At 39.6% G+C, this 13,532-nt stretch overlaps 1 protein-coding gene across 1 annotated transcript in view; it reads left to right on the top strand.

Moving 5' to 3' along the window:
* Positions 1-12,892, top strand: part of LOC133633428 (collagen alpha-1(XVII) chain-like) — a 73,206-nt gene extending 60,314 nt beyond the window's left edge. Inside the window, exons 39-48 of the mRNA XM_062025953.1 lie at positions 2,218-2,292; positions 2,380-2,499; positions 2,584-2,721; positions 5,958-6,116; positions 6,189-6,335; positions 7,631-7,771; positions 12,228-12,377; positions 12,449-12,598; positions 12,696-12,767; positions 12,849-12,892. Of these exons, the coding sequence (XP_061881937.1) occupies positions 2,218-2,292; positions 2,380-2,499; positions 2,584-2,721; positions 5,958-6,116; positions 6,189-6,335; positions 7,631-7,771; positions 12,228-12,377; positions 12,449-12,598; positions 12,696-12,767; positions 12,849-12,892 (1,196 nt within the window). The remainder of the gene's footprint in view (positions 1-2,217; positions 2,293-2,379; positions 2,500-2,583; positions 2,722-5,957; positions 6,117-6,188; positions 6,336-7,630; positions 7,772-12,227; positions 12,378-12,448; positions 12,599-12,695; positions 12,768-12,848) is intronic.
* The last annotated feature ends 640 nt before the right edge of the window (positions 12,893-13,532 follow it).

Here is a 13,532-nt window from a genome sequence, read left to right as displayed (position 1 = left end):
TAACTTAATTACTTTTAAAAGTCCTTTTCCAAACACTACTAATGGCAGACTTGGCAACAGGCACCACCTTTTAAAGGAACACACACTCTGCTCTCATGAAACATCTCAACTGCAGATGCCAGATATATATATATTTTTTCATTACTTTCCCTGCTTATTATTTACATGTATTAAATAGTAATTCCCTTAGTAATTTCATTACTTTTTTGGTACAGTAACGAGTAATTTAATTACTTTTAAAAGTCCTTTTCCAAACACTACTAATGGCAGACTTGGCAACAGGCACCACCTTTTAAAGGAACACACACACTCTGCTCTCATGAAACATCTCTCATCTACAGATACCAGATATTTTATTTTTTATTTTTTTATTACTTTCCCTACTTATTATTTACATGTATTAAATACTAATTCCCTTAGTAATTTCATTACTTTTTTGGTACAGTAACGATTAATTTAATTACTTTTAAAAGTCCTTTTCCAAACACAGCTAACGGCAGACTTGGCAACAGGCACCACCTTTTAAGGGAATACACACTCTGCTCTCATGAAACATCTCTCATCTACAGATACCAGATATTAGATTTTTTAGTTTTTGTATTACTTTCCCTACTTATTATTTACATGTATGAAATATTAATTCCCTTAGTAATTAAATTACTTTTTTGGTACAGTAACGAGTAACTTAATTACTTTTAAAAGTAATTTTCCAAACACTGCTAATGGCACACTTGGCAACAGGCACCACCTTTTAAAGGAACACACACTCTGCTCTCATGAAACATCTCAACTGCAGATGCCAGATATATATATATTTTTTCATTATTTTCCCTGCTTATTATTTACATGTATTAAATAGTAATTCCCTTAGTAATTTCATTACTTTTTTGGTACAGTAACGAGTAATTTAATTACTTTTAAAAGTCCTTTTCCAAACACTGCTAATGGCAGACTTGGCAACAGGCACCACCTTTTAAAGGAACACACATTCTGCTCTCATTAAACATCTCTCAACTGCAGATGCCAGATATATATATATTTTTTCATTACTTTCCCTACTTATTATTTACATGTATTAAATAGTAATTCCCTTAGTAATTACATTACTTTATTGGTGAAGTAACAATTACTTTTAAATGTAATTTTCCAAACACTGCTAATGGCAAACTTGGCAACAGGCACCACCTTTTAAAAGGAAAGCACACTCTGCTCTCATGAAACATCTCTCAACTGCAGATACCAAATCCATCCATGCATCCATCCATTTTCTACCGCTTGTCCCTTTTGGGGTCGCTGGAGCCTATCTCAGCTGCATTCGGGCGGAAGGCGGGGTACACCCTGGACAAGTCGCCACCTCATCGCAGGGCCAGATACCAAATATTAGATTTTTTAATTTTGTATTACTTTCCCTAGTTATTATTTACATGTATTAAATAGTAATTCCCTTAGTAATTAAATTACTTTTTTGGTGAAGTAAAAAGTAACTATTAATCACTTTTAAATGTAATTTTCCAAACACTGCTAATGGCAGACTTGGCAACAGGCACCACCTTTTAAAGGAACACACACTCTGCTCTCATGAAACATCTCTCAACTGCAGATACCAGATATTTGATTTTTTAATTTTTTATTACTTTCCCTACTTATTATTTACATGTATTAAATAGCAATTCCCTTAGTAATTACATTACTTTTTTGGTACAGTAACGAGTAACTTAATTACTTTTAAAAGTAATTTTACAAACACTGCTAATGGCAGACTTGGCAACAGGCACCACCTTTTAAAGGAACACACACTCTGCTCTCATGAAACATCTCTCAACTGCAAATGCCAGATATTTGATTTTTTTTTTGTATTACTTTCCCTCGTTATTAATTACATGTATTAAATAGCAATTCCCTTAGTAATTCAATTACTTTTTTGGTAAAGTAACGAGTAACTACTCATTACTTTTAAAAGTAATTTTCCAAACACTGAGAGCTTAAGAGCCTTATCATATAGCACTATTGCAAAAAGTTTCAATTAAGAACATAAAACCGTGACTCACGGTGTTCGCTCTTACAGGGATGGTTGTATCTTTCAGCACAAGACTTAAGATTGGTTGGCCACAACGTGTGGGGAAGTTGCGGGGATTGGACAAAGTTGCATGGGAATGGTTGAACTTTTGTGAATTTGCAAAATACTTACCATGTGTGCTACTATGTATCTGTCATTAGAAAGAGGAATGGGAGGTGTCCCTGGACCTCCTGGACCTCCTGGGCCTCCTGGCCGTTCTGGAAGTGGGTTTTCCAGTAAGAAAAAAAACAAAAAAACACTAATATGTCTTTAGATAAATAATGGAAGCCATCTTGGACTAAAGTTTCCTATTGTCCCATCAGGTGAGCGTTTCAGTTCTGTTGGCTCTCAAGGGCCTCCTGGTACTCCAGGTCCACCAGGACCACCTGGACCACCAGGAACTGGAAGCTCCATGAGATCAGATATTCGCGAATACCTGCAAAGTGAGTTTTAGTCGACTCTTATCTCCATTGTCTTGAAAAAAATATTAATTTTTTTTTCCAACTCGTCTTGTTGCGCTCTCATAGGTAATGCTCTTAGAGGCCTTCCTGGTCCTGCAGGGCCCCCAGGACCTGTTGGTCCCCCCGGTTCGGTCCAGGGACTTTCCTACACCGATCTTTCCAGCGGCGGGACGATCAGATCGGAAAGACGGGAATATGTCAGCAGTGAGTTTGTTTGAATGGAGCAGACATTTCTGATACCAAATAATACTACCACCACCATGCTTGACGGTAGAATTGGTGTTCCTGGATTAAAGGCCTCACCTTTTCTCCTCCAAACATATTGCTGGGTTTGTGGCCAAACAGATAAATTTTTTGTTTCATCTGAACACAGAACTTTCCTCCAGAAGGTCTTATCTTTGTCAATGTCACACAGCGGGAGGATACATGTAAACAGGGCTGATCAATACAAACATCGACAGTAATTATACCAAATCGATATCAAAGTGATTACATTGATATTTTTTACTGTAACAAAATCTTACTTAGATTTTTATTATGCAACTCAGGAAATAAGTCCCTGGACAGAAAATGATTTTAAGTGCAAAAACCAAAGGATTTAATTCCAAACCAATAGTAGTTTTTAATTATGTTTAGTTATTTTTGCACTATTGACTATTTTGCTCAAAATATTGTACGTATGTAACAAAAGGGAATGAGAACATTTTTAATATTTAAATGATTTTGTTATACCGCCATCCTGTGTTTTTCACCGATTATAATTGTGATCAAAAAATGATCATCATCGAAATGTGAAGTTATCAGTATCATCACTGGTATGTTCAATGCTTCCCCTGTACCCAGCAGGCACCATACATTAAAACAACGTTGAAAACGTGTTGAATTGGGTCCTGACGTTGAGCAAACTCAAACATAACGTTGAAACAACATGCTTTTTGATGACGTTTAATCAATGTCGGGTTGTGACGTTGATTTGACCATTGGATTTTGGTCATTTCCCAACCAATATTCTACAACAGAAATACAACGTTGAAACAACATGCTTTTTGACGACGTTTATGTCATGATCCGTGGTTCGGATCATGTTTTTGTTATGTTCTGTTAGTTTTAGACTCCCACAGCTCCTGTTTTTGTGCACCCTTGTTTGTTTTAGTTACCATGGCGAATTATGATTTTCACCTGCCTCTGGTGTTCGGGACGCGCACCTGTTTCCAATCTAGAGACATTATTTAAGCCTGCCTTTGCCAGTCAGTCGTCCTGGCAACATTGTTTGCCTCATGCCTGGACTACGTAAGTCTTGTTTATTTCATGGCACAGTTTCATAAGTTCTCTATGTCCATAGTCGAGGCTAAGTGTTAGCTTTTGGCTCCAAGTGCGATCAGCGCGTTGTGCCTTCGCCTTGTTTTCCGTTTTTTTTTTGTACCCTTTGAGTTTTGAGAAATAAATATGTTCCTACCTGCACGCCTTGTCCGGAATCGTCCGTTTGCATCCTGGGAGAACAAACCTCGCAGTAAGCTGCGAAAACCATGTCGTGACAGTTTAATCAATGTTGGGTTCTGACTTGATTTGACCATTGAATTTTGGTCATTTCCCAACCAATATTCTACAACACAAATACAACGTTGAAACTACATACTTTTTGACAACGTTTATTCAATGTCGGGTTGTGACGTTGATTTGACCTTTGAATTTTGGTAATTTCCCAACCAATATTCTACAACACAAATACAACGTTGAAACGACATACTTTTGACAACGTTGATTTGACCATTGAATTTTGGTTCATTTCCCAACCAATACTCTACAACACAAATACAACGTTGAAGCAACATACCTTTTGACAATGTTTATTCAATGTCGGGTTGTGACGTTAATTTGACCATTGAATTTTGGTAATTTCCCAACCAATATTCTACAACACAAACATAACGTCGAAACAACATACTTTTTGACGACGTTGATTTGACCATTGAATTTTGGTTCCTTTCCCAACCAATACTCTACAACACAAATACAACGTTGAAACAACAAACTTTTTGACAACGTTTAATCAATGTCGGGTTGTGACGTTGATTTGACCATTGAATTTTGGTACATCTCCGAACCAACATTCTACAACACAAATACAACGTTGAAACTACATGCTTTTTGACGACGTTTATTCAGTGTCGGGTTGTGACGTTAATTTGACCATTGAATTTTGGTCATTTCCCAACCAATACTTTACAACACAAATACAACGTTGAAACAACAAACTTTTTGACGACGTTTATTCAATGTCCGGTTGTGACGTTGATTTGACCATTGAATTTTGGTCATTTCCCAACCAATATTCTACAACACAAATACAACGTTGAAACAGCATACTTTTTGACGACTTTTACTCAATGTCGGGTTGTGACTTGATTTGACCATTGAATTTTGGTACATCTCCGAACCAATATTCTACAACACAAATACAACGTTGAAACTACATGCTTTTTGACGACGTTTATTCAGTGTCGGGTTGTGACGTTAATTTGACCATTGAATTTTGGTTCATTTCCCAACCAATACTTTACAACACAAATACAACGTTGAAACAACAAACTTTTTGACGACGTTTATTCAATGTCGGGTTGTGACGTTGATTTGACCATTGAATTTTGGTCATTTCCCAACCAATATTCTACAACACAAATACAACGTTGAAACTACATACTTTTGACGACGTTGATTTGACCATTGAATTTTGGTTCATTTCCCAACCAATACTCTACAACACAAATACAACGTTGAAACAGCATACTTTTTGACGACGTTTACTCAATGTAGGGTTGTGACTTTGATTTGACCATTGAATTTTGGTTCATCTCCGAGCCAATATTCTACAACACAAATACAACGTTGAAACAACATGCTTTTTGACGACGTTTATTCAATGTCGGGTTGTGACGTTGATTTGACCATTGAATTTTGGTCATTGCCCAAACAACAACGATCCAACGTTGGACATCAACGTTGTCTCAATTTAGAAACAACTATTTTGCAACGTTGTTTCAAAGTCAGTTTTTAAGGCCATGTATGCAGAATCAACGTTGTATCAATGTCTTGTGCCTGCTGGGTAACTACTTGGTATTGGATCAATACCGAAATGTGTAGTATCATCCAAAACTGATAGAAACTATAATAAAATATCCAAACAACAAAAGACTAAGCAAATGTTATTTATTTTTAACAGATGTGTAGATAAAACAAGTAACCCGGTATTGACAGGAAATGATCAAGTAAATTAAAAATAGTTTGAGGAAAACATTTGTTAATTATGAGCCTTTTTAATGGTTCATTTGAATACCAAATGATATACAGTATTGTGATAACTATCTATATATCGCAGTATCGATTTTTAGGCCATATCACCCTTCCCTATGTTTAATCATTTTTTATTCCGTTGTCTTCAGGTGACGGAAGAGGAAGCATGTTCGGTATGCCTGGTCCGCCAGGACCTCCCGGACCCCCAGGAGACAAGGGAGATGCAGGTTTACCTGGTGGCAGGACCTGGAACATGGATTCTGGAGACTATTCTAGAATGGCTATGAGCGTAACCGACTACATCAAATGTAAGCCAACAAGAACCACATCAGTGGTTTTGAGCATGTTGTCACTAACGCTATACTGTGATCTAAATCTAGCCAACGGTCTGCTCCGAGATGTCGTGAGGGACTCTGGTGGCGTCGGCCAAGGTGTCCCGGGACCCCCTGGACCCCCGGGAGCGCCGGGCTCCAGTCAGTGGTTTACTACTCAAGACAACGCTGTGAATGTGGTTGAATACATCAAATGTGAGTCTGAAAAAGCTTCCCTTCGCTCTGCAAATATACAAGTTTGTTTTTCATTTAGTTTAATCATTTTAATCAAGCTTGGAATATACAAGGTGTCCCTAATGTTTGACCTGGCAGCCCAGCAGCTAGCACTACTCTTGAAGTTGTTAGGGAGTGAGGTTTACCAACGTAGCCACACCGGCTGGCCCCCGTTAAACTATGTCATATAATCATGTATCACAATCAGAATCAGCTTTAAGCATGTTCAACACACAATGTTATTTAGTGACGGCTACAGAATTGTGTCGGGACTTATCGGGTATTCACGTAAAATTAAGCAGTACCGTAATTCAGTACCTTTGTTGCATCCGACGTTGTTGGATTGCTGACTTGGCACCGGCTGTTTGGTGGGAAAACAGGTGTAGTTGTAGCAGACTGATGCCTGATAGAAAGCACTCAAAAAGTAAGCCTCTTATGATATACATGCCACTGATTAGCATTAGCACTTTTACATGGCAATTTCAACTCCTCCAAAGTTGGTAATGAAAACTACAACTACAACCAAAGAGCCGGTGTGTAATAAATACAATACTTACGGTATAACCACTTTGTAGGACTCAACAAAAGACAAGCACATTCAGCTTAATGGCAACATAAACAACATATATCAGAATACCTATTTAATGACCACACACCATACAAACCCCGCCTACACATTTATATTACATATAAGATGTCCGGGTCCACTGAAGTGTGGAAATCGATGTTCTGTGTAGACAGGAGGAGGACAGAGTGTAGGTACACAGAACATCAGAGGGTCAAATGTGCGAGAAAATGAGAGCAGACAGTGTTGACAAACAATGTTGCAACCTTGTGTGGGAACCGCAGGTACAGAAACACAAAAGAAGAATCCCTGTGGGATGCAGAAACTGGCAGATAAATTTTTCAGTGCAACGTTCATATTGTTGTTACTCAGCCAGCGTTTGTGGGTCTGATGGACCCGTTGCATTTTGTGGCTTTTAATGCCTCACAATCAAACCACAAAATGCAACGGGTCCATCAGACCCACAAACGCTGGCTGAGTAACAACAATATGAACATTACACAAAGGTTAAATTAGCATCGAACTAGCGCTTTTTTTCAAATTTGACTTAAATCGGTAGCTTATAGTACCGACTGACTTTGATCTGTATCAATAAAAGTACCGGATTCAGTAGCCATCATTAGAGGGGACAGGAGATCCCATATTCAAAGGGTCCTTTTCAAACGTACCATTGAGCGTCCAATCTGAATGTTTACCTGCATGTCATCCACAGCCCAGGGTCTCCTGCGTGACTATGGGAGGGATCAACATGGAGGAGGAACCAGAGGACTTCCGGGACCTCCAGGACCTCCAGGGTCCACTCGATGGTTCGGCTCTCAAGGAAACGCCACAGATCTGGTGGAATACATTCGAAGTAAGAGGAGTCGGACCAATCAAGGATTTCTGTCGCTTACATACCCACTCAGTACATCCATCCACATGAAATTAATTAATGGTAGTCCCTAATAATTTAGTAATAAGCGAGAAAGCTACTCACCAAAACACAACACAAGCTCTTTTGCACCGTTTGTTGGATCTGGACGGTCACTGAACCAGCTGGACTCCATGGAAATAAAATGAGTGTACCTCCTTGAGACGGTTTTATAGTCTCAGTAATCCTGGTTTGTTGCCATTTTAATACTATAACTGCAGGCTTCATAAACACAAATGTTAGATCCGTAGCAAATTTAAACATGAATGCAACTCACCTACAAAACCTCCCAGGGTTCCAATAACAGATAGAAATGGTTCTCATAGGTTGGGAATGACCCACTATTCATCTGACCACTAGGGGTCTCTGATCCAAAATTGATATCGGTCCGATAATAGCAAAATAAAACGGATTATATCGGCTTGCAACTAAAATCTCTGTATGTTGTACAAAGCTGGAAAGCCGGTTAACATGTAAGTGTCCTCCAAAAAGCACACAAACTCTGTCTTTCTTGTCTTTAGGTAAAAGTATTTACAAAAGGTAAACATGGTAGGCTATAGGCTACTAGGAATAAGCAGCTACACAACAGCTAAGCACACAATAGCACACAGGCTCGTCATACGTTATACATGTCTTTAAAGGCCTACTGAAATGAAATGTTTTTATTTAAACGGGGATAGCAGATCTATTCTATGTGTCATACTTGATCATTTCGCGATATTGCCATATTTTTGCTGAAAGGATTTAGTATAGAACAACGACGATAAAGATCGCAACTTTTGGTATCTGATAAAAAAAGGCTTGCCCCTACCGGAAGTAGCGTGACGTAGTTAATTGAACATATACGCAAAGTTCCCTATTGTTTACAATGATGGCCGCATGAAGTGAGAGAGATTCGGACAGAGAAAGCGACAATTTCCCCATTAATTTGAGCGAGGATGAAAGATTTGTGGATGAGTAAAGTGCAAGTGAAGGACTAGTGGGGAGTTGAAGCTATTCAGATAGGGAAGATGCTGTGAGAGCCGGGGGTGACCTGATATTCAGCTGGGAATGACTACAACAGTAAATAAACACAAGACATATATATACTCTATTAGCCACAACACAACCAGGCTTATATTTAATATGCCACAAATTAATCCTGCATAAAAACTTCTACGTGTTTGTTATGCTAGCTCCTAGCTCCTCTGCTAGCTCCTAGCTCCATAGAACACGCCAATACAATTCAAACACCTGATCAACACACACAATCACTCAGCCCAAAAGACCGTTCACCTAACCCAGGGGTCGGCAACCTTTACCACTCAAAGAGCCATTTTGGCAAGTTTCACACATTAAAGAAAGTAATGGGAGCCACAAAAATGTTTTTAAAATTTAAAATGAAAAACACCGCATACAAAGCTTACATGCTTTGTGCTATGTTAACCAGGGGTCTCAGACACACGCACCGGCACGCACTTTAATGTGGGAATTGGATGTTAGTGCAGCCCGCGAGTTTTGGATGAATGTCGCTTGCGTCACACTTGACAACCCTCTCATTTTTCCCGGGAGACTCCCGATTATCAGAGTGTGATGACACTGCATTTTGCGCCCTCTACAGTCTGCCCAATCAGTGTACCTGCTCGGCCACAAGTGGAATGCAGCTTTAGCTTGCTCACGTAAGAGACAGCAAGGCTACTAACTCAGCAGCCACACATCTTACACTGACGGTACCAATACCCAGAATCCCATGCAGCCCTAACTCTTCCGCTCAACCAACCACGAAGGGGGGGGGGGGGGGGGGGGGTTGATGTGTGGGGGGATTTGGTGGTAGCGGGGTGTATAATGTAGACCGGAAGAGTTAGGACTGCATGGGATTCTGGGTAATGGTTGTGTTGTGTTTATGTTGTGTTACAGTGGGATGTTCTCCAGAAATGTGTTTTTCATTCTTTTTTGGTGTGGGTTCACAGTGTGGCGCATATTTGTAACGTAACAATGTTGAAGTTGTTTGATACGGCTACCGTCAGTGTAAGCTGTGTGGCTGATGAGTAACTATGCTTTGCTGTCTCCTGTGTGAGCAAGTAATAACAACATACAACATGTGGCTGGCCTGGCATGCTGTAAGTAAATGCTATAGAGGACAATTACTGCAGTGCAATTAGGGCACGCCCTTTATTTAGTAATTAGAGTGTTAATAGGATTATTTTCCCCTGGGAGTATTCTATGAGAGACACTGACATCCATAAGTCTCCTGGGAAAATCGTGGGGGTCGGCATGCATGTAGCTGAGCCGCATCAGAGTGGTCAAGGAGCCGCATGCGGCTCCGGAGCCGCGGGTTGCCGACCCCTGACCTAACCCAAGGTTCATAAAGCTTATATATTTAAACAAAGTTACGTACGTGACGCGCACATACGGTCAAGCGATCAAATGTTTGGAAGCAAAAGCTGCATACTCACGGTAGCACGTCTGCGTCTTTGTCATCCAAATCAAAGTAATCCTGGTAAGAGTCTGTGTTGTCCCAGTTCTCTACAGGCGTCTGCGTATCGAAGTCAAAAGTCCTCCTGGTTAGAGTCTCTGTTATCCGAGTTCTTCCATCTTGACTGCATCTTTCGGGAATGTAAACAAAGAAGCGCCGGCTGTGTACGTGTTGCTGCTGACTTCCCTCGCAAAATAGACGCTTCGTACCGACAACTTTCTTCTTTGCTTGCTCAGCTTCTTTCTCCATAATGCATTGAACATAATTGCAACAGATTCACCAACACAGATGTACAGAATACTGTGGAATAATGACATGAAAACAGAGCTATTTCGTATTGACTTCAACGGTGTCCGAATACTTCCGTTTCAATGATTGACGTCACGCGCATACGTCATCCTCAGAGGCGTTTCGAACCGGAAGTTTAGCGGGAAATTTAAAATTGCACTTTATAAGTTAACCCGGCCATATTGGCATGTGTTGCAATGTTAAGATTTCATCATTGATATATAAACTATCAGACTGCGTGGTCGGTAGTAGTGGCTTTCAGTAGGCGTTTAATTGAACAATGTTATGGTTGACAATATGATATTTGTCAATAAAGTTGTCTCTCTCCACATCGCGCTTTGAAGTTTCTGGCTTTACTCTATTGTGGGTTTTTTCTAGCATAGTCTACGTGTGTTGGGCCTAAATTATGCATAAAATGTCAAAAATGAACTAAAGATATCAATACTACAAGGAGAGACCAAACCACTCAGAGCGCACTGTTCAGTATTGTAAACACTGGTTGGCTCAGCCTTACCCAGCATTACTATTCATTGTCTGGAGGACTCTAATAATATTTGAAAAAATATATTTAAAAGGGGTTGTAAATATGCTCTAGCTATAACAAAACATTCAATTTATCATTTTTATTTCCCACTTAGCAGAAATTAATTTACTAGGCAATTACGGCGATAAACGAGGGATCACAACACAAGTCACAACCCCCCCAGGGAGTCCCGACTCACTATTTGAAAAACACTGCCTTAATGAATTACCGTGGACACTAGGTGTTGCCAAACAATCAATTACCACTCCACTTCAACTTAAAGACAACGGTTGATAATGACTAGGTTAGTGGTTTTCATACCTACCATTGACTCATTTCACTTGCTCAAACCTTTTTTAACACTCCACACTGCCAAATAATTAAAGTTTGTATGATTTGAGCTGAATTTGTATCGGATCAATATCGATATCAGCCAAGAACCAAGGCTCTAATGTCGTATTGTAGTATCGTACGTAAACGTATCGGAAGTAATCTGGCAGATGTGCATATTTTCCCCATATTGTCGATTGTAGACTCAGAAACAACAAACTTCTGGGCATAAAAATGTAAAGCTGGGTAATTACATCGAATGTTAATGCCAACTGACCTACTGATTAGCCAATGGGAATGTGAATACAATAAATCACTGGTAGATGGGCGGGCCTTTATCATGAAAAGCAAGGCGCGAACTGTGGTTCTTGTTCTGTGTTTATTTGACAAACAATCGTGACAAAAGTGTCTTCAAATACAATACAGGACGTTTTTGTTTGAGTTAAGAAGACTGACCACGGTTCCTCTAATGCAGCCTTCAGAACACCTGATCCGAACTCTAGAAAAACTTGTATAAACTACTCAATCATTGTTGATCGTAGAGGAAATTGAAACAGGATAATTAGGATTAAGTAAAGACAAAGGCTAAGGCTAAACTCGGACTCCATAGCCCTAAAGTACTTATCTTGAAGACACGTTTCCAGAAAGGCGATCCTAAATAAAAATCATGTTCAGTGTATGCAAACACCTATTACTCAGAAATTGGTTTGTTCAATGACAACTGTACATTTACTTTTTAGCCGTTTTATTGTCGCTCCTCCGATGTTTGAAGTAGTTAACACACGGTTTGTCTCATTTTGCAGCCCGCGGCGTCCTACGGGACATCATCAGGGACTATACCAGTCAAATCTTCCAAGGACCTCAAGGCCCACCGGGACCTCCTGGTCCTTCCAGCCATGGCCAAGTGTATGGTTCCCATGCAAATTACACCGATCTTGTGCAATACCTCCAAAGTAAGCCACCACAAACTACATGAAAATCTTCAGTTTGACCCTTGTTGTTACCATGCTTGTCCCTTTTTTAGCTCACGGTCTGATTGGTTACGGAGCACGGAGCAACTATGAACGCACCGGTCAAGGGCCACAAGGACCTCCTGGGCCTCCGGGAGCCCCTGGATATAGCCGGGTGTTTGGTTCCCAAGCAAACGTCACAGATTTAGTGGAATTCATTAGGAGTAAGACTGCTTTTCAACAGAATACAGACAAGAATGCTAAAACTGAATGATGTTTAAGTGCAACTATTCAGTTAACAAGTGAACATTTCTTCTACAGCACACGGAGCTATTGTTGGAGCAACGGGACCTAAAGGAGAAAGGGGATACCCAGGTCAAAAGGGAGACAGAGGTACACCTGTGCTTATCATGGACAAACTGCAATGGTGCTTAATAACTATCCAGATATTAACATAGGTTTTAATGTGTGCAGGTGACCGTGGTCCTCCAGGACCCAGCGGTGAGTGGAACCCTTGATTGATTGGTTTGTGACATACAGGAGGAAGGGGATTCATATGGCACTAATTCGTCACGGTTTACCTGACACATGACGACTTTAGCTTGCAGACAGCAGTAAAGTGTTAAATATTTTAAAAATGTGTTTTGTGGCAGTTCCAACTTTGACCACAGTGTCATTTGCTATGTAGAGTGGCGCTTTCCGTCATTTTCAGCAGACTGCATTGCAAAAATATTAACATAAATATAAATATATATATATATTTGAAGAGTGTACATTTTTTTCAAATGTTTCATCTTTTTTAGAATACAACAAGTAGAAGTGCAGTGTGTGTTGGGATTAGGGATAACAATATGTAGTATACAAGCGGTAGAAAATGGATATTTGGTATGATAATAGGAGCCTTTCAGAATGGGTTACAAAGGCTCCTAATATTGGCTGCTGACATTTATATATATATATATATATATATATATATATATATATATATATATATATATATATATATATATATATATATAGTCAAGGTTACTGTGGTTTGTATGTTATACAGTACTCAATACCGAGGTAGAGCGGAATATACGTTAGGTCAGGAAAAAACAGAGGCCAATTTCATCCCTACAAGCCTTCAATAAAAACCCCTGACAACCAGGGAAACCT

Source organism: Entelurus aequoreus, linkage group LG18, assembly GCF_033978785.1.
Source record: "Entelurus aequoreus isolate RoL-2023_Sb linkage group LG18, RoL_Eaeq_v1.1, whole genome shotgun sequence".
NCBI lineage: Eukaryota > Metazoa > Chordata > Actinopteri > Syngnathiformes > Syngnathidae > Entelurus > Entelurus aequoreus.
Note: the sequence above shows the minus strand (reverse complement) of the source record. Positions and strands in the feature narration are given on the sequence as shown.